Source organism: Apteryx rowi, unplaced genomic scaffold, assembly GCF_003343035.1.
Source record: "Apteryx rowi isolate R43461 unplaced genomic scaffold, aptRow1 scaffold_162, whole genome shotgun sequence".
NCBI classification, from domain to species: Eukaryota; Metazoa; Chordata; class Aves; order Apterygiformes; family Apterygidae; genus Apteryx; species Apteryx rowi.
In genome coordinates, this window is record NW_020447886.1 from 1,303,437 (window position 1) to 1,330,461 (window position 27,025).

General features: G+C 39.2%; 1 protein-coding gene and 1 non-coding gene across 4 annotated transcripts; one reads left to right on the forward strand and one right to left on the reverse strand.

The window, feature by feature from the left end:
• The first annotated feature begins 6,509 nt into the window (after window positions 1–6,509).
• On the forward strand, window positions 6,510–6,591 carry TRNAS-UGA. Its single transcript has one exon. It is a non-coding gene; the product is annotated as a tRNA-Ser (tRNA).
• A 6,133-nt stretch (window positions 6,592–12,724) lies between these two features.
• DNAJC12 (DnaJ heat shock protein family (Hsp40) member C12) lies at window positions 12,725–26,949 on the reverse strand. Of its 3 annotated transcripts, none has more exons than XM_026059938.1 (7): window positions 26,647–26,948; window positions 23,827–24,138; window positions 22,083–22,199; window positions 20,723–20,801; window positions 17,724–17,863; window positions 15,958–16,156; window positions 12,725–13,910 (listed from the first exon to the last, which is right to left on the reverse strand). In XM_026059938.1, the coding sequence occupies exons 2-7, from the start codon at window positions 23,833–23,835 to the stop codon at window positions 13,816–13,818; spliced, it is 639 nt and encodes a 212-aa protein (XP_025915723.1). In that variant the 5' UTR covers window positions 23,836–24,138; window positions 26,647–26,948; the 3' UTR covers window positions 12,725–13,815. The 3 variants fall into 3 exon arrangements, with proteins under 3 accessions (XP_025915723.1, XP_025915724.1, XP_025915725.1); XM_026059939.1 differs by having other exon boundaries at window positions 22,083–22,724; XM_026059940.1 differs by lacking the exon at window positions 23,827–24,138 and having other exon boundaries at window positions 26,647–26,949.
• Between the last annotated feature and the right edge of the window lie 76 nt (window positions 26,950–27,025).

A 27,025-nucleotide genomic window follows, 5' to 3' on the forward strand; every position in this document is an offset into this window, starting at 1 on the left:
AGAATAGGGCAGGAAACTGACCTAATTATTATGATTGCATATATATTCCATATGAATGTTTTTTCATGTTCTTAGCTCAGTGAGTTGATCTGCCAAGTCACCTCTTATTGCAGTATAACAGGGCATTCATACCCTTTGCTCCAAGGTTTAGGATGGCATCTGTGCATATGTAAATTATTCAAAATGTGAATAAACCACTTTTACTGAGTGTAAATTTACTGAGTGTAAATAAGAGTAATTCGTTGTACTGAATCACCACATTCAAAGTGGAATACCAAAAGACATAGGAAGGACAGGTGTCTCTTTTTACTTCTGATTCTGATACTTCTGTCCAGTCTTGTTCAACTTCTTCATCAATGACCTGGATGAAGGGACAGAGTGCACCCTCAGCAAGTTTGCTGATGATACAAAACTGGGAGGAGTGGCTGATGCAGCAGAGGGCTGTGCTGCCATTCAGAGGGACCTGGACAGGCTGGAGAGGTGGGTGGAGAGGAACCTCATGAAGTTCAACAAAGGCAAGCGCAGGGTCCTGCACCTAGGGAGGAATAACCCCATGCACCAGTACAGGCTGGGGGTTGACCTGCTGGAAAGCAGCTCTNCCAAGAAAGCTGGTAATCATTATCACAACCCCAGAAAAAACTTATGGGCAAATAACATACAAGATCTACAGCCAGCCCAACAAAGTCATCCTCTCAGCCTGTTAGAGTATTTCAAGGTTTCTGTCTCTGAATTCCAAATCACTGCCCTACAGTCAGGCTCCCTCTCTCCAGAGATTATATCCTGAATAAAAATAAAAATTATCCCACAAACAAAAACTGAATCTGTAAAAGATTTTTTTAAGAAAAGAACTTACCTTCATTTTTAACTTTGATTATAAGAGGATTTCTCATTTGTATTTTGGAAGAACTGTGACATATATTAGCAACTGTAGTTAGTATTAATATTTAGTCTAACAGTCTCAAATAGATTACAAACTTTTTTGGATCAAGACATGATCAAGATTCAGAAGCAAAAATGGAGATATAACAAATGGCACTGGATTTCAATCACTGGATTCAAAGAATATTATATTGCACAAACCACAAAGAACACATCCAAGAAGCAGAAGTAGAAACCTAGTCAATTACATGTAATAGTTCACAGAAGGGTCTAAATTACCTACTATTCAACATTTCAGGTCAACTTCCAGTTAGGTACTTCCTTAATTAGATGTTCACTATATTTAATTTTTTTATGATTCCTGCCTTTTCAGGCATGGCTCTGAAATGTCATTAAAAGACAAAACTTGTCAAAAAATGAACAGCAATTCAGAAAAAAAAAATAAAAAGAGATAGCTTGACCACTTCTGACCCCAAAATATTAACAATTTCAGCACCTCAAATATGCTTTGCAGTTGCACAATTAAAGAATGTGTCTGATTAAAAAAAAAAAAAAAAAAAAAAGTAGTTCATCACTTCTGCCATTTTGAGAAACAGGCTCTTGCCCAATGGACAGAACATCTAGCCTGCCTAGAAAGGACAGTCATTCTCAATAGACTACAGAGCCTTTCACACAAGTCAACATTTCACGCACAAACTTACACCACCAAGAAGATGAATAAATAGTGGCCACTATTAACCTCAGTTCAACGTCCAGCAAATAAGAGTTTTTATGGTCATTTTTTATGCCTACCAGAAGTCAAGCAGCAGGTCGAGGGAGGTGATTCTCCCCCTCTACTCAGCCCTGGTGAGGCCCCATCTGGAGTACTGCGTCCAGTTCTGGGCTCCCCAGTACAAGAGGGATGTGGCAGTACTGGAGCAAGTCCAGCGAAGGGCTACAAAAATGATTAGGGGATTGGAGCATCTCTCTTATGAGGAAAGACTGAGAGAGCTGGGCCTGTTTAGCTTGGAGAAGAGAAGGCTGAGAGGAGATCTTATCAACGTGTACAAGTATCTGAAGGGAGGGTGTCGAGAGGATGGAGCCAGACTCTTTTCAGTGGTGCCCAGTGACAGGACGCGAGGCAACGGGCACAAACTGAAACACAGACACTTCCATCTGAACATTAGGAAATACTTTTTCACTGTGAGGGTGACAGAGCACTGGAACAGGTTGCCCAGAGAGGTTGTGGAGTCTCCTTCTCTGGAGATATTCAAAACCCGCCTGGATGCAATCCTATGCAATATTCTCTAGGTGACCCTGCTTGAGCAGGGGGGTTGGACTAGATGATCTCCAGAGGTCCCTTCCAACCTCAGCGATTCTGTGATTCTGTGATTTGTTTAATTATAAAGTTATTTAAATTGATTCCATCTCAGACTAGCTGGGAAGTCTACTGATGTCTATATTAATTTTGCCTATTTCATGGAGTTTATGACTCCACTTATAAATTCCACTACAAATTGGAGACTCCACAGCATAATAGAAATGGAAATATTTGGAAAGCTGAAATAGGGCCTTAAAGACAGTTTCAATATTGAACATTTCAATCTTAATAGAACAACAGCACTGCTACCAGCCAAGTCGCTGATTTATAGTGAGTCCTGTCCAGCAGTCAAAAGGAAGGCTGGCATCTGGTAAATCCCCAGATACCCAACAGAAAAGGCATGGGAACCAGCCTTTTGAAAAAGGCATGCTTTCTAAGCAATGGTACAGGTCCATTCATGCAAACAGAGGTTTGAGGATCCAGAGGTTTTGTTTTCCTCAAAGAACTGCTAGGTGCAATGAGAAATCGGAGAGGAATATCACTCTAAGGAGTTCATTATTTTAAACTGATGGTAGCGCCCTTCTATCATCTCAGCACACACATACATTTTAAGATGTCTCTTTCCAAGTCAGTGTTCCTTGCTTTAACTACTTGGCAAAAGCCTATGGGCTGGGATTGGATAGACTATAGGGTTTCACCTTCCAAGGAAGGCTTGAGGCAGAACAACTGCCCTCGAGTGTTCCCTTAAGCTCTAGATCCAAACCTTCAGACCTCACCAGCTTAGAAACACATTGGTTCTGCCTCTATAGTATAGTATACATTACTACATAATGGAAGATATACTCCATCCGCCACCCAGCGGTTTCCTGGCTGACAATCTGTAAGCAGTCTGCATGTCTTTGTGTCAGACTAAAGCACACAGAACTGTGCTCAAGCATACAGCACTCCAACAGCCATGTTCATACCAGTCGCAAGCCCGGGTTGGTAACCTTGTTTTCTGCAACAAATCAATTAGGTGGAAAGAGGAGGCTTGGAGTTGCCATTAGTAGGTAGTGGAGGCATTCCCATCAAGACTGAGCCTAGTTTGAGCTACCCAGATGTATTCAGTCTAAATGTCTATAACCATCCCTCTCTTTCTTCCATGTAAATAAGTCCTTTTATTACTGAGACTGTAATTTATCTTTGCTGCATCTTTGGGGGGGATTGATGCATTTTGCATAGCATCAGAAAATAAGTTTCTCTCCAGTGTAATTTTCAGTAGATATAAAACATATGCCTTGGCACAGAGATCAAATAAAAACTCCAAAGCATAGTTCTGCAATTTAGTATTAATGCCAATTAACTTCATTCTTGAGACAAAGAAATTGTGCTATTATAGTCTGGGGCAATTATTAGAACAGAGGTCAAATAGCATGAGAGCTTTGGTGATGTGAACTTTTGTATCGTACAGATTTTAATGATACCATTCAAGTTGATTTTGCTTGCTATCAAGCCCATGTAAAAATAGTAATAAATATACCCATTTCTGATTTTCTCTTGAATATTTTCTTTACACAGCTCAAAACCTCTCTGTAGATGAGTAATAATTTCCATATTTTCTCAGCTTACAAAAGTATTATTCTAAAATGTACTAGATATCTATATGTATTAGATGACCACAGTTTTAAACTAAAGAGCTTATTTAATATTTCAGTCAAGAAAAGGAGTACTTAAAAAAAAAAACCTCCTTCAGTAAAATACAAGGAAAAAATTGTCTAGATTTCTCCAAAATTATTTTACTTAAATACTACTTCAGTAGAATTAAATGCAAGAATTGCTTCTGAAGTCTAAAAATAAAACCATTTTGATTTAGACTTTAAGAATATTTGTATATATGACTCCCAGTAATGTAGTGGAATTTTTGCAGTTTTCTTCGATGGAAATAACAYAATAAGGCATCAGGAAAAGCAGAGTAGGCAAATTTTATATTTCATTTAGATAAGAGGGAATTTTTTCTGTCACAAATAGTCCTTAATAACTGGGCAGAATTCAAATTTTAGAGCATATTTAGAGTTTTCTGTTATGTTTTCCAGGTTAAAAAAAATCTTCATACAAATAACATGCAAAACTCAGGTGACCACATGCTTTGGTCAACTATGTGTTGCGCAGATCTCTAGGTCATTAAATAACCTTAAGTGCCAAGAGGCTATATTTCATGACCAGACTAGATGTAATATTTGTCTAAGTTGTTTCCCTTTATACATACTGGAAGTTTCCTCTGGTCAGAAGCTGAAGATTTTATGTATTTGTCCAGGATTTATAGATGTCCAACAGTTCAGTCAAAGCTTCTAGTAGGCTGCTGGAACTGGAAATCTCCATTCTATCCATCATGAATATGCTGTGAGGCAAATACATATATGAAACACATGAAGACCAATATATAGCTCATACGCATGAGCTTCTGTCCAGGAAAAAGTGACAGCCTTGGTTCAATCCCTTTAGCAATGGATAGAAGAAATACCCTTACTTTAAGGTGCATTACCAAATCTGAATTTTAATGTATTGTCATAATTCAGTTTCCTTAACTTTGAATAGTAAAAATGTTCTTACATTTCATAAGATCTTCCTAAAACAGATTATTACTTTTGTGGATTTCAAGCAGTCTCTTTTGTAAAGAAAATCAATCTGCAGCAGATCCATTAGTGTAAACAGTTCTGCTCCTTGTCCCCAAAGCAAGGAAAAATAAAATCAGCTTTGTACTAAAGCCCCAACAAGTCTTTTCTGGCATTCAGATGCGAGAGAAGCACTGCTTCTCCATTAGCAAACATGGTCTCTGATTGATTGTCTCCATTTCTATTCCTGTTTTTTAGGAAGCTTCTCTTGGCTGTACTAGGCCATACTGAAGGCAGGACTTTTCTTCACTCTGCCATTCATGCAGGTTGAGCATTTGCTGTTTACATAATAATCAGAATTTGGTAATAATCATATTTTGCACTTTCATGTATGTGAACACTATGTACACGTATACATACACTATGGATTTATAAAGACAAAATCTTATCAGGCATAATACAGTTTATGAGAGCCTTACCCAAATGTATGAAATAACATGGACATCAGCAAAACAGCCCAAATCACTTAAGATGTAAGCACATTAGGTGACCTGCAATTTAAACAAAGATTATTATAATGTTAAAATACTGGGATGGATAGGGGGTTTATAAAGGAGAATAATAAAGGCTGTTTCAGAGGTTCATGTTTTTAAAATATCCTCGTTAGCTAAAACACAGTAAACAGCAAAAGCATGAGTTCTAAATTGAAAGGAAGTTTGATATCTGTTTTTGATATCCACAATAACACAAAAAAATACAAGGCAGAAAGAAGAAATATACACTAATATTAACAGTGACATTGAACCCTATCCAGTAAGGCTGCAGGAAAAAATCACTGACGTGTAGTATGTATCAAGTTTTCTGTATCAATTCAGTCTTTTACTGTCTTTGCTCTAGAGGGATAATTGAAGGTTTTCTGTCACCAGAGGCCTGCACACAACTAAGGGACCATCCCTCCTCCTTCAGATGGTCCATAAACATTGTTGTGTCTTATCCTTTCCCATTGAAACTAATGGTAAACTCTGCACTGGTTTTAGTAATGCGGAACTGAGCAGAGCCATGTGTGTCTGAAGTGATCCCAAACTAACCTAATCCTAACAGCTATTGAGTAAGGTATATAAAGATAAGGATTCAAAATATCTTTAAAACCTGTATTAACTGAAACTCAAAAGCTAAAAGAATTTTAAAAATATTTCTGAAGTACAATAAAATGACTTTTTAAAATCGTAAAAATACATATGCTTTTTAACTTTGGTCTCTCCCCTACATTTTCCAGTTCAGCCTCTGAGAACTTTCTTAAGGACTGATTTGTTGAGGCTATTTTAAGATCTTTATTAATCCAGCAATACTTGTGGTGCTGAGGAAAGGTAAAGCATTATTCAGAGCATGTTTTGATCAGTAACTCATACAAACAAACATGGGGGGGGGGAGAAAAAAACACACCACACATGCTCATCAGCACCACTCTAGCTGTTGCTGAAAAGCATCACAAGTTATGACAATAGGGAGGAAAATAGGGTAAAATCACAGGGGAAGCCCCGCTCTCCGGAGCCGCCGGGCGCGGGGCGGCCGTTGCGGCCGAGGGCGGCCCCGGGCCCGCCCGCCCCAACCGTCCGCCTGTGGCGCGCAGGGCGGTGACACGCGGCGTCTCCCATTAGTCGCCTGGGCGCTTGGGGGAGGGGCCTGGCGCGGCAGCGGCGCCCGATAAGGAGTGCTGCCTGGGCATGTCGCTATCAGCAGCAGCGATGGCCGAGTGGTTAAGGCGTTGGACTTGAAATCYAATGGGGTCTCCCCGCGCAGGTTCGAACCCTGCTCGCTGCGGCCCGACGGGGGTTACTTTTTCCTTTTCAGCCTTCCTTTCCTCTCTTGCGTCCTAATAGCTCATTTTTAATCCTCATTTCTTCTCTCGTTGCTGAATGTTATTTTGCAGAAGGAGGATTCTCTGGCATTTATCCTACTGAAACTCAGCCACTGCCTACACACCCCTTCCCTTGCTTCTGTCATGAAATTTAAAGTAGTACTGGAGCAAAAATAGGTCCTCAGGGTCAATTTCCAGCTTTGTATTTAAAATACCTATGAAAAACAGCACTTGGTCTCCCCACAGCTCATCTTGTTCTAATATCCAGGTCAGCCGAATACACTGTCTGAACACAAAGCTCGGTATTAAGGCAACTCGCTACACACAGAGAGCAGTGTGCAGCTCTGCCCAAAGGGCTAATGTCCTGCCCCCGTGTCTTACAGCTGATACAAAATAAGTAAACTTCTGTCTACAGCAGGCTGCTCTATATTCAATGCATTTGCTCCATCACACCTTCCCTTGCATGAAGAAAGCTGAGGGGTCCCAGGTCATCTTTTCCTGTCATTAATGGCTTTTTGCATAGGCATGGAGCATGCTTGGATCACTGCGAGCGCATGCACAGTCTGGCAATGAGGACAAAAGCCACAGAAGGTACTACGCAACTAATAACCAGAAAGGATACAAGCCCAGGGCACTCCAGCCTGCACACACATGTCCACCTCTTGGCTTCAGCTGGCCTTTTGCCACTTAGATGGGTCGGTCTCCTCTGATGCATAGCTGAAGATCTGAAAAGTTTGCAAACTCAGATAAGAAGAGGCCAGAAATAAAAAAAAAAAGGCCACTTCCACAGAGGCCAAAATACACAGGCCAGGGCAGGAACAGCTACTTTTGACTCTTATTTCTCTAAAAAGGATAAATGCATGTGCAGATCCATCATTACCCTTATGAAGCAGGTGCAATGTTAATGCTGTGTGAACCCTCTCCAGGGACTGGAAGCATTTTCTTCACAGCCAGGGTCACCATAGGCCTGTCCCAGGAGGAGGCACTGAGATGGGGAGAGCCAGTGTCCAGCTGAGGGCAGAGGGGCAGGCGGCTGGGGCAAAAGGGCCCCTTCCCAGCCAGAAAAATGCCTTCCTATCACGATATTTTGCAAGTGCAAAATCCTTCCTCAAAACACACACACACACACACACACACACGCAGAATGGACAAACAAACCAGAGTTTAAGCTGGCAGCAGGACAAACGTTTCAATGTGCTCCCAATTCCAGGTATTTCAGGTTTGGTTGCTTGTGCTTTTGCCAGGCCACGTGCAAAAACGTTACAGGTCGTATTTCACCTCAGCATCAAATCCCAGGAGGAACGAGGAGGTCTCGAGACCAGCCGCCYGCCCGCAGCACCCAGCACCAGCAACCCATGGTGGGCCCAAACAGTATCAGCCAGATCCAGGTTGGAAATAGATTGCATACCTAAGAAAATTCAACTTACTATTAGAAACTGTGGTTTTTAATTTCAGCACTCTTATAGTCCTTGCTCATGCCAGGCAGGGCCAGATGGCTCCCCAGTGCAGCACAGTTTAAATGGTGTGCTTAGAGCAGTATGAGGTGTCAGTAACTCCGCAAGATACCAGCTCTTCAGTGACCATGCATGTTTCCAATAACAACTTAAAAAGAAAAATTATAACTTTTTTTCCACGCATCAGAGTTGGCTTTGTTTGACCAGTCAGGAATGTAAACTTTTTTTGTTTGTTTGTTATATAACTTTAAAATCCCACCACCCTTGTAATTTGGAACAGATGAGAAAACTCTATTTTGCATAATACAGTGTTTTCGATACCACTCCAGATTAACACCATGGACAAGCTTCATGCTCAGTCCTTTTCCACTGCATCACTGAAAAAGTCACCAGTTCTTTTTTTTTTTTTCAGCTGACTACTGTAAGTGTCTTGTTTCCATAGACACATGTCATTGCTTTAATAAGTCTGAAGACAAAGCACCAACATGATATTTATTATGAAGTTCTCATCTTCAGGATGTCCTTTCCGCTGAGAACTTGCTGGGGATGGAAACTTCAAACAACCAAAACACATACTTGTTTTAAATTTCACATAACAAAAAAAAGTCAGACTGTCAGAAAGGCAACTAAAATTTCATGAAACTTTTTGCCTTGAAACTGATTTTCCCTAAAACTTGCAGTGGAAAAAGCAAAAGAGCAGCAGTGAACACCCAAGTTACTTCCCACCCTCCCACTTCGACAAGATTTATGAAAACGTTCCCAGCAAGGCACTACAGGGGAAGAACCATACGGTTTTAATTTCAGCTGGGTTTTTTTGTAATTTTTGTTTAATTACTGAAGTAAGTAAGGCTGCCACGCAGTCTACTGATGTTGCATAGACATTATTGGCACTGAGGTTCTGGCTAGGTTCATTTCTCCCCTCCCGTCACCTTTGATCTCTGTTTCGTAGCAAAGGAGTAAAGCGCTGCCGTTCTGATATGATTGCCTTTTACACATCAGCCACCAGAGTGAGAAAGAGCAAGGCAGTCTGGAAGAAGTAAATGTCATTTCTGTAAGGACTGATGCACAAGAGTCAAACCATGCCTTTAGGAAGAGCTGCCTGCCTTCGGTGCTGAGAGGCCTTCAATGCCTCCAGAGAAGCAGTTTTGATGAAGGAGCAAGCAAACATTGCTTGCAAAGCACTGCGAACCGCACTACAGCTCACACGAGGCTGGAAACCCTTCCAAACACCGGCAGCAAATTTCATTTTCTAGGAGGAGTCCCCCTCCTTCACTGCCCCACCAAAAGAAGAAAGCAGGAACAAGCCACCGTGAAGGTGCTATAGGAAGAAAAAAATATATTAGTTTACTCTCCAGCATCCATCACCTGTAACAGGTTATGATGTACMTGACAAACCTAAGGCAGGTAAAACTTCCCAGTCTCTACATTGTGCCCCACAGTAACGATTCAGGCACAAGCCTTTCAAAGCTGGGACAGAAAAAAAGCACATGAAGAATCTCAGCTTCATTAACGTGGGAGGGAAATGAGACTAAAGGAGTAAAGGAAAAAAAAGGCATCATGGCAGAGGCTTGCAAACTCTGATAACAGCAGGACAAGCACGTACGCTGAGGCACAGTAATAACACCCCGCATAAATATCCCACATAAACCCCTGATAAATATCACCCCACCTGGCAGCACCAGAGGCTGATGACTTACTGAGTTGCTTTATCTTTTGCTGTGTAATTCCTCCAGCTTTATAACAGCTTCCCTTCTTACCTTCCCAGCAGTCTTGTCTCTCATTTCAAGATAGGAAAGCATAAGGTAGCAATGTTCATGCTCAGGAAATTAAAGCTACTCACTATCTATTTTAGTCATCAGGACACTTGCTTCTGTTATAGAACATATAACTGCTTTTTTTCTTTAAAGAACAAAACAAGCAGTCGGGATACAATCTTGTCTGTCATTCAGCATTACTCAGGCTGGGATTTTAAGTCATATACTATTTGTATTAATCTTCAACATTTTAACTCTGCTGCTGGGATCTAAAAGTTTGTGAAGAACAAGAACATTCTCAATCTTACATATTTAGCATTTGCACAAGAAAAAGAACTAGTGCAGTAATTAATATTAAAGCTATATTAACTTTATATAATGCAAGAATACCCACAGCAGTTCAGTTTCACAGTAAGCTGCTGGCCAAACAGGTACCTAATTTCCTGATATTACAAAACTGGCCAATACAGTTTCAAAAAACAATGAATGCAGTTTTTAACCATTGTGTCCTATTCTCTGTATTTTATCATCCTCATCATCACCTTTCCTGCCCCCCATCTGCTATCTCATAGCTTTCAGCTGAAACCTCATCAGTACTCACAAGCCTGAAAGGATCAGGTTTAATCTACACCTTTAACTAGACCCTGGAGGGTCTCGGCTCCCTTCTCAGATCTGTTTATTTTCATACCAAGCTAAGCTATAAGTCATTTAGAGCTATTTCTAGCGAAGCTCTTGAGCACTGAAATGCTCAGGGGCTGCCAAGGGGAATCACTCACCAAGTCAGACCCCTCCAATATCCGGAGCATTCAGGGCAGCGTTGTTACCTGCCTAAACAAGTCACAGGAGCTGCTAAAGAGGGACCTGGGACCTCACCCCTAGCCCTCACAGGTGGCTGCCCTCTCCCCAGCTTGAGATTCACAGCTGTGAGCCACTGGCTTCCCAAAGCCCCTAACCCTGGGGTGCGTTATCTGGGGTTGTTGCTGCTGTGGTTCCCCACAACCGTCCTTTTGCAGCTGTTCCCACTTTGCAGAGAAAATTCAGTTCTCCCTTGGCCACTGAAAAGTCCCATATACATGGCTGCATTTGCTGCCTAACCACATCATTTCAGTGCTTGAAAGACACAGCTCCAATTAATATCTAAGCATTGCATGTTATGGGTTTACCAGCACAGCAGGCAATGCACCATGTTACTGTGCATAACGTCACTTGGGACATTTGCTGGATCTTTTCATCCTACTAGTAATAAAACTTCTAAAAACACTGCATAAGAAGAAAAAAAGATGAATAGCTTCTGCTTGGGGGGAGAGTGGGAGGTGGCGTTTCCTGAAGCTACCACAATTTGTCACATGTTTACTTCTTTCCTTTCTGAAGTGGGAAAGACAGCTGGGCTGCCCACTTACTCCAGTGAACTCTTCGTACTGGTCACCAGGTCCCACCGATGCTGTCCCAGAAACAAAACAGGCTGCATGGCTTCCTTTGCCATTCCAGTACCTCTGGGTTTTCTCTTCTAGAAATAGGTTAATTCATTCCCATTTGAGAAACATGGAAAACAGGACCATTTCAAGTTAAATACATATGTAAATGTATATGTATATATATGTAAATATGCATATAAGTGTGTGTGTCTGTGTGTGTAAAAAAAAAAATGTCTACATCAATGTACTAGAGAACCAATTAATAGCACTGAATCTGACCCCTTCACTAGGGTAAAAATAAATTAGAGTATTGCTCCTCAGCAGGAACATTGCAAAAGGTAAGTTGCTATTGGCTTTTGCTGGGCTAGGATTCTTCCAAATATGCATCTGTAATGAATAGGTGAAGGCATTTTGCCAAAACAGCCTATGCAATAATTAATAATAATATGTTGTAATGACATGAGAAATGGTGGTGCTGTTCAAAGGCCTGTGTATTCATTTAACAAGGGAGTCCCATCTCTGTCCTGCCATGTCCTCCCCATACCCCGTTAGGCGCTAAATCATCCATCAAACTACCCCCTTTTACCTTGAGGAGCAAGTGAAATGGGGAGGAAGAGTCAAACCTACCATTTGATCTAAAAGCTACCGTTTGATCCAATGCTCCAGCCAGCTGCATTTCCATCTTTTTCTTAAAGAGAGAAAAATGTACTTTATTGCTCTGTATCCTTCACACAAGCTAGAGTTTCTTCTGCTACTATTTGACCTTACTTACAGTTCTTCCCTGATAAAATGGATTGAAAAAGACTTTCTTGAGCACATACCTTATATAAAGGAAAGCGGTACATGCACTAGAAGATATGTAATCCCATTTAACAGATAATAGCAGAGAATTATTAATATTATCTCTAATGTTTTCAGCCGCAAAGCAAGCAAGGGAAAAGCATCCAGAATCCCCCAGAATTAGATTTTTAGAGAAGCAGGGGAATGTGCCATAAAAATAGCTATCACTACTGATCTCACCAAAGCTAGATCAGTAGCTGTAAGAGCAGAACAGCAATACATTAACCTTTCACAAATAGGTCAGTACAAACGCAACCAGCTTTAACACTGGCATCAACCCCTGTAAAGAAAACTGACAAATACACTAAAAAGGTTAATGAGATATACGTATTATTTGGGTTGCATTGGCAAGTGCTTGTGTTATAATTTACAGCAAATAGGCACAAAAGAGGAAAAGCACAGTAGATCAGTCAGCACATCATACCACTGCATGGCAGAGCCAAATACGCCACCTCAGGGTTGGATCAGAATATTGAGTCCACGTGGGGAGGAGACTAGTTTTCAGATTAGTCTTTGCAGGAGGATGCTAGGGATTCATAACAGGACTCCCTTAAGGGTTTCCCCACTGAGAGGACAAGTAACGAGAAACTCAAGGGGGATCCCTGTGGTGGGTAAAGGATTCATTTCAATAAATGAGAACAGCCCCTTTCTGTATGTATGCTTTTTTATTTGTTGTGATGAAATGACTTGCTACCCAAAAAGCAAGTATCAATAACTGACAAGGTTTACAAAGAAGAAAATAATATAAAATAAATAAATACAACATAGAATTCAAAAAGTTGCCCAAAATATAAAAAATGTTTCATGTTAGATTTGTACACATTGATGCTGACCAGGCCTGATTCTTCATTCCCTACCATACAAAACCTGATAAGACCCTGTCTATGAGGCCACAGCAGGGAGGGAAATTACTATTAAGCCACAGGGCAATGTTGGCACACGTACAAGGGGTATCCAGATGTCCAGTAGTAAACCTGGGCTGGAAGAAAGCTACTAACCAGAGAAGTGAGGGTCTGGAACTGCCTGCCAAAACAAATAGCTGTTGCAAAAAGCTTACTTTTTAAGGTAGAATGCAACTGTTTTTTTAAGAGAGCTTGATCTATTACAGCTGCCTTCTGGGATAATAAGAATGTTCTTATTTCATTTGTATTGTAAGATCACAGTTCTCTGACAAGTTAAGCTTGTAATAGTGTATTAATATTAAGCTGCAATAGTGCGTGCATGCAATATAAATCACTACAATACAAGTACAATGCAACAGAGAAGTAACCCAGAGTACCTAATTTAGAAATAAACATAGTTTTGCTTGAAGTTCATTGTCATGTAGCTTTTGGTTTATCATCACTAATAGCAAGAGTTCCTGGAGTCTAACAATGACTTTTGATTTTACTGAGACTACATTTTATAGTATTGCAGTACCGACAAAAATATTATTTGCTACACAATATTTAAAAATACAAGAAGGAGTATATAAGATATTAGATACCTATGCACAAACACTATTTATGTTAATACTGAAAAGGGTACTGCTTGCTGATTAAATAAAAAGACCTCCATCTGCAAAGCTCATAGATGTGGGTTAACAGATCAGTATTAAGACACCATTTATTTGAACAACATTCACATTGTAATGAAAGAGTACAAGATACAAATAACATAAAACTGCTGGCAAAAAATACTGAGTTGCTGAACAGATAATCTTGCATTCTTGAGAATTTTGCATTTTAGATTTCATAGTTTCTGAATTTCCTCAGAAGCTCTGATGGGGCATCCCCTGACCAGCGGAAACGCAAGTGCCAGTAATTTGCCTCTGAAAATCCTGAGAAAAGAAAGACCAAGTAAATTATTAGATGTGTGTGTAAAACAAACTTGGCTGAAATAATATTTGATAAACTTCCCACAAAAGTAATTAAAAAATTGGACACTTTCAGTGTTCTTGACTGGCAGGGCACTATTTGAACAAAAACCTCAAAGACACCAAGCAAGCACCACACTTCACGATATTTATCACCTGAAAAGAGTCCAAAGGAGAAGAGCAAGAATGATGAACAGTCTAGAAAATATGACTTAAAAAGAAGAGTGAACAAATTGCATTTGCTTAATCTCAAGAAGACATGATAAATCTCCAAGTATGTGAAAGGCAGAAGCATAAAGGGAAGGAATAATCTATTTTCCATGTCTCTGGTGGATTAGTCAAGAAGTAATGCACTTAATTACAGTCAGGAATATTCAGATTAGAAGATACTAAGAAAAAAGCTCCTAATGGTAAGAGAAGCAGAGCATTGGATTAGTTTGCCTGGAAAGGCTGAGGAGTTTCCATCTCGGGGCATTTTTAAGAACAGGTTAGACCCCCTTGTCTGTAAGGAATGATGTGGGTATAGATGGGCCTGGCCATACACAAGGGACTAGAGGAGTTTTTCAGGCCCATTTACAGTGCTGTATTTCTATGATCTATGGGCTGTGAACACTAACGTGATCTTCCTATATCAAAAAGATTAAACTTATTACCAGACATTATTAATTCAGGCTGAAATAGCTATGTGGAGCTGTAGTCTGTAATTCTCAGGGATCAGCAGACAGAACCTAAAAATATTTCATTTTAAAAGAGTGAACAAATATAAATTTTCCTGGACTAAGAAAAAAAAAGTTATCAACATCCAAACAGCCAGTATGAACACTGAAAAGCAATACAAGCCTTGAGGAATAAATGCATTCTAATGTTCACATTTATTAATATAAATATACTCCTACTGAATAAATTAAGTAGATATTTGATGAGTTTGATATTTTTCCCATTCAAATCTATGGAAATTAAAATAAAACATCAAAAAATCTAAAAAAGAAGATGCCTGCAAAGAAAGCTCACCATCACAAAGAATTAGTTGATGTTTACTTTGAAATTTTACTCTTTTACAAAGGATACAGTGCTGATTTAGTTACTTAAAAATAGCAAATAGTATAATAGAGATGGTAACTTGTTATAGGGCATCATTTTTTAATATTAAATCTTCAGTTATGCCTCACATACATTTGCTGTTAGAATTTTCTTATCTATTTTCTGCATTCCACAAAAGGTGGGGATTAAACTAGGTTTTGCTCCCTCACAGTTTAATTTCATTTCCTGTTTGTTTGATCAAACTAGGAAGAAATGACAAGACTTTGTTTAATAATAGTTCTCTGATAACATAAACCCAAGATTATGAAACTACTGAAGCATCAAGTAAAACAGAGGATGGGCCTTCTGGTAAATAAACTTTGATTCCAGCGTACTAACCTAAACAACAGACAGAAAATACTGACTGTCCGGATGACAGCTTTTGAAACAGACATTTATTGTGGTGTATTATTATTTTTTTAAAAACCTGTGATCAAATACAAAAGAACTCCTCAAGTCTAAATTTTTAGTCCTCCTTTTTAGCTCATCAGCTGTAAACTGCATGAGTATTGAATGCTGGACTAAACAAAAATGAATATAATGTCTGACTGCTTTATTTAATAGTCGAAAGCAGTTATTTTAAAAATATTGCTGGAAATAATTGAGAAATCTTTTTACTTTCCGATTTAGCAGGGAAACTAAACTTTCCTTTTTGGTTTAAGACAAACTGTCTTCTCTTCTCCGTTTTTTGGTTTTGTCAGCAAACAAGCAAGCAAACATGGATTGGGAGAGGGAAAAGGGCCTGAAAGCTTCAAAATTAAATAAACAATAAATGACATAAAAAACAAAAACAAAACCCCAACCCAAAACCACATTAAAAAAGCTACCAATTACATGTATTATTCTGGAAAAGAATTTCTCATGACTTAAAAGCCTGTTTCAGGCCAGTTCTTGGATTCTGCAATCTTTTGTAACTGCTGGTTTCACTCACTTGGGGAGTCTGGATTCTTTGAAGACTGTGGCTTCACATCAGGAATTGCAACATCTTCTTGCTCCGTGCTCCCATCTGACAATCCATTTTCACTCTTTTCAGTCTGTTGGGTCCAAATCTCACTAGTTATGTTGTTGCTATTATTCACAGGAGCTTCCAGCATTTGGTCCTTCTTTCTTTGGACAGCCCAATGCATTGACTAAAGAAATGCAAAAATAACAAATAAAGAGCCAATTCCTGTGTTTTAAAAGATTTTTAATTTTTTATTTTCTTTCCTTCTTAAATGGTTATAATACAGGGTAACAGAAACGTACTAGAGAGAAGCTTGCAGGTCAGTAGGATAAGGAAAGCATAGTAACATATTGCAAATAGGATTTGAGTAGGGACACACAGCTATAGTTTATGTCAGTGGGGATGAAGAACAAAATGTAGAAGTGCACCAAATAATTCTAAAGTACTCATGGGTCTTTTGTCCTCAATTTCTTCTGTTGTGACTTCAAAAACTTTTTAAGAGAGCTTACGTTGACTTAGAAGATTTCCATTTTCTAAACTGTCTTTGATTTCAAGATGCCCTTTGAAAGCAAGACGATTCTGAAAGTTTTACTATTGAGGTCTGTGGAATGCCTCTGTTCAGAAGTGAACTAAGCCTCACAGGATTCTTCCAGCAACAGTTACACTCAAGCATGGTGCTTTAGCTGAAGAGGCTCTCAGACATCTCTCATAAGCAGAATTGGAGGGAGAAAAGGCAAAAATATATTAACCTGTCTTGAGATCTGATCAGGTAAATTTGTAACTATCATGCACCGTAACTGGACAGAATATGGTCAAGCATAATGAAATTAGGCCCTACTGGAAACATGCCACCAAAATATCTCACTAGATAGGAGAGAAAACAATCCTCAGAACATCTCTCTTTAAGGCACCATGCATGTCAACAGCACCCTTCCCCACAAGGAAATAATGGTATTTAAATATTGATATTTCTCGTGACGAAATTTCTCCACTTTCCTACAGTATAGGTGAGTCTATACTGTAGTTTGTCCTACCTTTTGCAGTTAACCTACATTTCTGGTTTACTAGTAGGGTCGCTTGGGCCAATCTGTCATTAGTCATCCATTTGTGTTGTCAGTCATGCCAGAGTGCAGCTGGAGAACAACTCCAGAGAGTCTGGTTAGCAATGCAGCACCTCAAGAACTTAACGGTTTTTAGGAATTGAAGCCTGACTTCATTTCAGCAAGAACAGTGATCAGAAATTACTGTCACAAATCACCCCACCAGCCTTGCAGGGCCCTTCCAAAGACTTGTGTGAAGCCCAAGGTTCCAAGAGAACATCACCTAGATTTTTCAAATAGCTCATTATTTAATCGGTTAGTATCAAAACTACCTGATAAGTAATATATCAAAAGGAGAAAATACTATCTAAAGGTGCTAGCTTTAATCTAATTTTGAAAACAGATAAAAGGTTCCTACAAGAATCAAAGTGTGCTGAAGCATTTGAAAAAGTGCTCATGTTACTTAAGCTTCATATAATAAACATGAAAGTGGCAATTCGATAAATTCCCTCTAAAACTACTAGCCCCAAACCTTCTATGAAAGGGCTTCTTTAGCCCTCCAATTTTATTTCCATTACCTTAGAAATCTTCTACAAAACCCCAAAATCCACAACTGCAGAAGTGTTGCAACTTACCCTCACATTCACTGGAACATTTCCCATGGACCAGCCCTACCTCCCCACTACTGAATGTCCAAATTTAGACAACACGCACCGTCTTCACTGAATTGCTCAGGGCCTCCCACTGCTGGAACGGAATGGTAATTTTGCTCCGTCGCCAGTAATCATAGCGAGCTCGACTCTCTTCGTTAGCAAGAATCTCCTTAGCTTGCTGCAGCTTCTGAAAACTCTCCACTAGAATGCAAACCAAAAAGATGCTAAAGCCAACACTTGTTTTTAATGAAATTAGTTCGCACTAAAGAGTAGAGTAGATAGGAGGAGAGAACTGAGTGACAGGTCTGTGGTTGCTCTGCTTACAGCTTTGCAAAGTTTTAGCTGGCTTTAGAACTACAGCACCTTCTGCGGACATTTGATGTCCATCTCAAATGAGTGCTAAGATGCTCATTTGTCTACTGGTTTCAAAATTTCCTAAATTTACGTTTGGCAAAACATATACAGAACAGCAGGCAAAAGGCATGAGTCACCCCCTGTAAACAGCATTTTAAAAACGGATATTAAACTAGAGTAATCATGCTTAGAAGGTACACACTTATATCCACAGCAGCAAGGAAGTCAGAGCAGAACACAACACCAAGAAGATATGAGGGGGGAGAAAAATGAGAAGGGAAAAATGACAAGCAAGCACAGGAATCTAAATATAGTGCAAAACAACTAACTTGTGCATTTCATTAGGCATATTTTCAACATATTCTAAAATGTTATCTTGTATACCAGGTTGCATGAATGAGAACACTTATTTTTCCCTACAGGAGGATTTTTCATTAACTGGTTACTAACGATGCAGTTGCATGTTACTATTTGTAGAAGGGCTATAAAGATTTACATTTTATCTGCAAGTCAGCTGTGTTACAGTGATATATTATTATTATTCATTTACTCCAGTTTACAAATTAGAGAGATTTCTTTCGAAATATGCTGAGCCCAAACACTAATCCAAACTGACAACCGTAAATCAAACACCAGACAACAGGTTGTGGGGGGCACTCTATTAGGTTTCCTTTTTCTACCGTGACTCATTTTGAACAAATAAAAACAGTCTTTTTTAATTGCTCTTCATTAAGCTTTATTAAGCTGATGAAATCAACAATATAAATTTTCACTAGTACCGTAAAATGGCATTTAAAGTACATGCAGCAAGTTCAGGTACATGGAGCATAAACTACTACATATTAACAAACAAAGCTGCTCCAATATTTGGCTCTTGGCCTCTCTTTTTGAGTTACTTGGTTTCAGTTCATTTGGGGAGGGGGGGAGGGAGGGAATGCAATGAGATCGATTCTAGTCTCTGTCTCTCTACTGCAATTGCCAGAATTTGCTGCAGACAAAATTGATTCCATTGGCTTCATCAGTACTTCTGCTGTCTTTTAGAATAAGTTAAATACTAGATATTAGGTTATTTTAATAGGTGCTAGATTGTCCCTCAAACACTTTCAAGGGGTTCCTTGTCAGGGAATCTCAGAGTGAAAAAAATCCTACCTGTTTCACTTTTTAAATCCCCCTTGTCAGCCCACTGAAATTAGATAAGGAAATAAGGATTCATCATAATCTATCACTAAGGAAAACCAAGTCCTGCTTGAAAGCTTTCCTAGAGGCAGTGCAGCACGAGCGTCGTTTAACTCATGCTGTATTCCCAGCTCTGCACGCCAGGAGAGTGTGTGGATGAGAAGGTCAAACTCACACAAGGGGGAAGGTTCGTATGCTTACCTTGTTCAGACAGCTGATAGTTAAACTAAGAGGAAGAATTTCTGTATTAAGCAAAATGGGATGTATATTTAATTATTCTACAACAAATTTTGGTGGCTTTAAGAACTTAGCACTCCAGRACTAAGCACATCTTAAAAGGGAAGTAAAGATAAGCTCTGCTCCTCTTCTCCTTACTCCTGCAGGCTCTGATCAAAAAATAAGGATAAAACAAATAGAAATGTATTTGGGTTTTGTGTGCTCAGTTCCCCAGTCTTTTTTGAAAATCGCAGTCACCAAGGAAACCCATAAGAAATCTTACAGATTTCCATAATAATAATGACGATGATGAAAATCTAAACACAGAATTTTTAGGAAGAGTTCCAAAAGACAGATAAAGTGTTTTTATGATTAATTAAATTCCTCAAATATTAACAATTACGCTCAGGTTATTTTTTTGTGCTTATTTTTCTTTCTCCAAGCAAATACTGCATTCTAATGATTCAAGCCTTGTAAGTAGAAGTATTTATTTGAAGACACATAAATTCTTAATAGAAGAGGAGAGAGGAAAAGATAATCTTCAGCACCATATTCTATTGAATAGAAGAATATTCTAATAATAATGAATATTGAATAGAATTCAATATTGAATAGCTTCTTTGCAAACTTTGACCATAAATAAGATCAGAGCAGCCCTTATTTTAACAACATAAAGTAATCAGATGTCTGTGATCACTGATGAGAACTATCCTTTTAGTTACAAATGGGTAAGACTGTCTTCAAATAACTCAAGTGCTGCTTTGAAGTCACAGGTATGGTTTGGGTATGATGAACTGCACGCTTTCATAAACTCAGATGTTAGCTGCTCTTCTGCAAACAGATGACTGCTCCTGTGTTGCTGGCTTCTCTTTATTTCCAGTTATTAAATTACATTTAAAAAAAATAAAGTACATTTAATAGGTTCCTGATGTGCTTACTCACGGAAGCAAATTATCTAATTGACGCAATTATGGCATTTGAGTGTCACTGAGCATAGAAGCAGGTCAACCTCATATGTCTAGAAGGGGATATACTCCATAAAACAGTTTCTGAATTAAAAGATATTCTACCACAGAAAGAAAAAAAAATCAAAAACTCCTAGAAAAAAAACAACAAACATCCTCCTGCTCTACCACCTAGGAGTGTGTGTTAGAATAAACTATTAAAGCTTGCTATTAAAAGACAATACACTCAATACACATGACAATTAAAATGTATTAGTATGGGGAAAATAATATGTAATAAAATATTAAGGCTGAATTTAATATCTTAGTCATATTAATAGAAGGAAAAAAACTGTTTTTAAATGTTTACCTGCTTTGGGGTTTCCAGGATGTTTGTCAGGATGACATTCAAGGGCTTTAATCTTAAATTCTGCAAGAATTTGTTCAACCTAAACAGAACATCAAGGTTTAAAGTGAGTAAATACATATACACAGAAAAGATTTTTGAACTTGCTTTTTGAAAAGGGTTTGGAGGCACAACGACGAATATTAAAAGGCTTTTGCTTGTTCATCTTACAAGCTTTATTACAAGCAAAATAGGTAATAACAACCATCTATCAGCTGCGCTGCTTATTTAAATTCCTTTTTCCACGCACTCATCCTTTTCCTCTTCTTTGGGAAGCTCTGTTAGCCAGTGTGGTGACAACCACAGTTAACTTTAACACTGCCCTCTGCTGGGACATCTTCCTAGAAGTTATCCCAGGAAAAGCTTTAAATTGCCTTCTGTAACCGAGCAGCAATGCTTACCTAACGTGCTTCCTATGCTAGAAAAGACAGAGGTATTTTCCCCGCATGTAACCGTTAGGACAGATGAGAGCATCTGATTATATTTACTGAACAAAAGATAGGTTTTTTTCCACACTTAATACATCATTCGCTATAGCAGTGTAATTAAAACTCTTTCCAAAATCCAAACCCAGTCCCACTTAACATAGCAGCTGGATTAAAAATATTAGTATAACACTAACTCTGACTATCCAAAAAAATGTTATAAGGACACGGACATCTTTAGGAAGAACATTTGTATTAGCTACAAATCATTCAACAGTTGTTTAGATAGATCTCATCCTAAAGTATGAAATGGTACGTATCTGCTACCAAAACAAATTAGTAAAACTAGTATTTGAACATTTAAAATCATTAATATGATGAATAAAAAAAGAGATTTTTTTTTTTTCTTACAACCAATGAATATTTTAAAGAAATGAATATGTATATCTATTTTAAAAACTGAGAAACTCCATAGCATTAGCAGTTATCTAGAGCTACGAATATTCACTGCATTAGTTGCATATATATAGCTTTTTTCATCTTTTAAAATCATGAATATTGTCCAAAATGTTATTTTTATGCTTTCAAATTTATGCAGTTGGCTCATAATACGTAACCATATCGCATGTTGAACGAAACTAATGAATAAACCATCATTTCAGTTGCATCTATAATAAAATTCCATTTTATAAAACATTTTTCATATGAGCCTTATTCTAGGATCTTAACGTGATCAGTAAATTGAGCTTTGCAATGAGGAAATACTAAAAGATAAAAGGGGCAAGAAAGAAGGTTTGTGCTGCGTTTCAGGTAGTCCCACCTGCAGAGATAACCCCCTGCAGAAGCACGAGCCCACTCCAACACCTTTAACCTGGAGAGGAGGCAGGGAGGGCTCTTACCGTGGACAGTTCATCGCACCCCAGCAAGTTGTAGTAATCTTCCAAGTCATCCGGGCTGCAGTTCAGAATCGCGTCCATGGGGCAGGCCGGGGCCTTCCTCAAGCCGAGGCACCGGGGCTGCAAAACACGAGTGTCAACACACAGCCCACAGGCTGCTTGAGAAGTAGCCAAGGGAAATAAGCTCTTTCCACTCAGGTCTACAGCTCTGTCCAGCGCTTTTTAATAGAGGGAGCTGACACACATGAATTCTCGGGAAGTCCCTGCTTTCCATTGGCCCCTGCAGGGTGCCGAGCCGCCTGCACAGACCTGCTGATGGCAATGCTCCCTGGGACTTGTAGTTGCAGAAGTAATTGCAATATTAAACTCTGCCTCTCCCCAGGCTGGAAAGAATTCAGGATACTAAGTAAAACCTAGCTGTATTTGAGACTTAGGTCCTGCCATCATGCGTATATGCAGTTCAAATCAGGCACACACTTAAAGGCTTGCCTGCGCCAGGACCTATATTTTCTGCATCCCCACTACGACGGAACAGGGTGAATCTTCAGTCTTTGAAGGCTACATAGGACACAAATATATTTTATTCTTCAAAAACAAGCAGTTCCTCATTTCTGTACATCAACTTTGCATCTGACAAAGTTAAGCCTATGAAAACAAAATACTTGTTATTATCAAAAGAAACATTCTTCTCATGCACAATTACTTTCAAATTCTGTCTTGAAGGTCTTTATCGTGTGTGTAGTAAACGTTCCTTGTAAAACTCATCTTACATTGGGGTGAAACGCCTTTAAGTTTGAACAGTGATTAATGATCAAGGCCTCAGTCTCACAAAGACCACTGATATGCTTTACTGTACTCTCCTATGATCCACTCATGGATTTAAAAAAAAAACCAAATTCCTGGGTGTAATTCCAGCCATTCACAGAAGTCTTTCCTCTGGAGTCTATAGGGCTCTCTTTTTATTTCCCTCTATCCCTGCAAGAGCTTTGTAATGCAAGATGTTTAATGCCATCAAATATTGCTGATTCTTTAAAATAACATTTACAAATTTATGCCTTGAATATTTATGCAATTTTAGATGCAGTGACCTAGTAGGTGAGAGTTTATGTGGAACAGATGCACAGGGTGTGACTGTGGCTAAAATAGCTGTACTTTAATCAGTGAAGAACCTAGTGGCCATTCGGAATATTATTTTTGTACTTACAACTGCTTTATTTTTATTACTATTTTATGATGTATATTATTAATCTTTTAGAATTGTCTCTCTATATATAATATTAGACTTCTACTGCTTTCTCTTTAACACAGAAGGCTGTATTGTCTGAAATTTCCTATTTCACTGTACATTCACATAGTCTAATAAGATAGTAAAATATATAAAGTACATTAAAAGAGCCTATAACATATTTTAATTAAATATTTATTCATTAAAATTAAATATTTACTTTATTAAACAACAAAGCACAAATCTCAGTGGAACAATTTAAATCTGCTAGAAATCATAACTACCATATTTCTCAGAGTAGATAAAACGACTGATACATTTTTTTCAACAAAGTGGAAGAATTAACAATTACAAATCTCTCCCTCTCCCCCATTCCTAACTCAATAACAAACCACAAAAGCATAACAGAAAAAAAGAAAGCCTTTTAGCAAGAGATCGTGTAAATATTTAAATAGATTGTACTTTGTGGGAGGATAAAAAACAAACAGCTGTCCCTGTTCCCCAGCAGCACTTCTGACATACCGTTCTCATCCAAGTATTTCTTGCATATTTGCGTAAGGTGAAAGGGAAGGATCTTTAACCCTATTTCCCTCTGGGTTTCAGCAGCTACTTTTGGGCTGCAAGGTGAACTGCAGGTCCAAGAGTAGGATTCAGCAGACTCAACCCTGCGACTTGCGAGTTGTTCACTCTGGTTAGGCAGTACCACCCAGGGAATCTGTTGGCCGAGGTCCTGGGCCCGTCTACATTCAATCCGTTCGGACTGAATAGCGGAGGCTTAACCAGCACCGCCACAGCGAGCACACCGGAGCTCTCTCCTCCCAAAGTGTTCCTGTGCTGGGGACAAAAACACCCTCATAGCACGGTCTGAAGGTCTGAATGTGGGTGACAGCTAAATCTGAACTGGAGAAGGCTCAAAACAATACTTAACTACCTGTGTACACGCATTCACCTGGACTGAACAAACCAGCCCCTTATTATCCATTTAGTTTGCATTACTAATAGAAAAAACATGAATCCAAATTTCATCACCTTTCCTGATACTGAACAGTAACTCAGCCTATTACTACTCCTACTGATTTCAGCAGGACAACCCACTGGGCATCATTGAAAAGGAGGGTAAGAAAACCTGCTTATAATACACAGAAAAAATATGAACATTGTTCTCAAGACATAAACTTTATGTGAAAGAGAACCAGGGTGCAGGAGATGGYACAGTCTGTGTGTATACATGTTTTGCTTGGTGTTGCTCAGAATGTACAAACAGTACAGAATATGGGGAAATCTGGTATTTGTTCTCTGTACCCAAACACAAACAAAATGTTTCTATTCACTCGTAATATAGTATCTGCAATTTTGCTTGCTTTGAGTCACTTAAAAGTGAAACAACATGACACCAAATCTTGGCTCGGTATAACAGAAGGTTTACCATCAACTTACAGAGGTCCAAAATGGCCCTTTAAATAAATCAGCAAAATCTGTAAAGCTGCATTTGAATTGATTAAGCAGGAATTTATTCCCATAAAATGCATCAAATTATTCCAGTATCACTTCTTCTCAATTGACTTTAGTTGTTTTGCTTCCTGAGGACAAAGAGTATCAAGGTCTGAAAGGGATAAATCCTGCCTGCCTAATCTTGGCCTTACCACTAAACTCGGATATTTTGTTGTAATAAATTCACTAAAACTATTCTGTAAATAGCTTGTGATTTTAAGCAGTAGCACATTAAACAAAACAGTATTTACATTTATATCTATAAAGCTTAGATCAAAATGTTTATGTAGGTAGGTAATTTTTTAGGTAATAAAACCAAAGCAGCTGCAAAAAATATTTCTCCTTTAAAAACTCAGAGTTGATTTTTTGAAAGCAAACTGATTAATATCAGTTCAGTTCAGGAACAAGTAAGCCAATGAAATGATGCTGTAAAGCCAATTCAGCCAAGACTTCACATAGCTGCCTGGGGTTATTTCATTCTTTAATTTGTTGTGGTGAAAGAGAAAATAAAACAAACATACATTATACATTCCAGAGCCTATCTATGCAGCAAGAAATACAAGCAAAAGAAATTAAAATATTCTCAGATGTCTTTCATGTTGGTATTTCAGCTGAAACTCAGCAAAGCACAAAAATGAAGGAACAGCAAGCATGTCTTGCAAGGGCAGTTCCCTCAGCCACCTCTGCTTCACTTCTACTAAATAAAATTTTATCATGCAGACTCCTGTTGACCACCTGTTTGAACTGTGTCCAGTCCAAAATTCTGTTTCCCTAAAATTCCAAATTTCAAAGAATGTACAAAAGCAACAGGATAACAACTATATAGCTGTCTGATCACTATTGTATCTTGGAAGGTGCGGTAGAAAAGATGCCCGCACACAGTGTGAATTAAGCATATAAATACCTACCATCTTAGTCAATGCCCCCTCTGCAAAGGAAAACAAAGTCAAGACAGACAAAACCAGAAATCATATGCATAACAAAAAGTATAAAATTTAATTATTATTTACAATCTATTTGTATTGCACAGCAGCCAAAGCCTGGAGTCAGGAGCCAGCTCTCCTAGCTGGGTGTGTTGTGGCTATTTAGTGCCACCTGGAAATCTGGAAGCCTGCTGCGCTATTTAGGGTTGCAGACATCAGGAAGGCCCAGGGAAGCGGCCAAATCCTATCCAGACAAAACTTCCTGCTAGAAAGAGACAAAATAATCGAAGAAAACCCATGCGTGGCAGCTCTGTATTTACTATACAACGATGGTCCACAATTCAGCATCAAGCCTGGCCATTACAAGACTGCCTCTACAACTAATGTTTAAATGACAGAGGTCACTAAAAACACAGGTCACCACAGCTACTAGCGTATGTGCCATTAGGGAACGGGGACACAAAAACAAATGAAGTTGTGAATGTCACTAGAGCAAACACCTGCTCTTGCAGTTTACCATCGGGTCTCTAGTAAATTATGCAGGCTCCAGTCTTAAAACACATTAGGATGGGTCCTGAACAACCCACACAAAAAACTTCTTCTAACTCAAGAGTTTAAGTACCACGATAACGTTCAAGCATCCCTACCAAAAGCTCAACCAACAGGTACAAAAATATTTCAGATGTAGTCAGCAGACAAGCTGACTGCTCAGCTAAAGCTGAAACCCTAAAGTATTTCTCTTTTTATCCGCAGGTCAGTTCCACGTTTGCAGAAAAGCATTTACAAACCTTTCAGTAAAGCTACCCGGCAAGCAAATGTACCAAGAGGGATATTCTTACAAGCTTTTGGCGGCAGGTTTAATCCCACCAACTCCAAAACAACTACAGAGAAACCCAACAGAGTGCTTGAAGTCAGTGAAAGGAAATACCTTTTTTTTTTCTTCAGCAAGATGCACTGCATATTTTATATCCTCATTCTAAAGTTCATTATAAAGAAAACTGAGTGTTTTTTAAATACTAAGGAGAGAAACGGCTGGACCTGCGAAGGAAGCCTGAAACCGCCATTTGCCAGGCACCGTCTCACCACAGGCGCCAGCTCCTGGGGCGGACTTCGAGGAGGGGAGACAAACTCCAGGCACAGCGAGGTTCCTCCCTCCCTTCTCCGCGCCCTCCTGGGGTAACGCACGGACACGGCCGCGGCGGTTACGCTCCCCGCGGCAGCAGCACCCCGCCCCCTCCCGGGCGCGGCCACGTGACGAGCAACCGCCACGGCGCGAGGGGCGCGCGCGCCGCGGGGAGGCGGGGCGG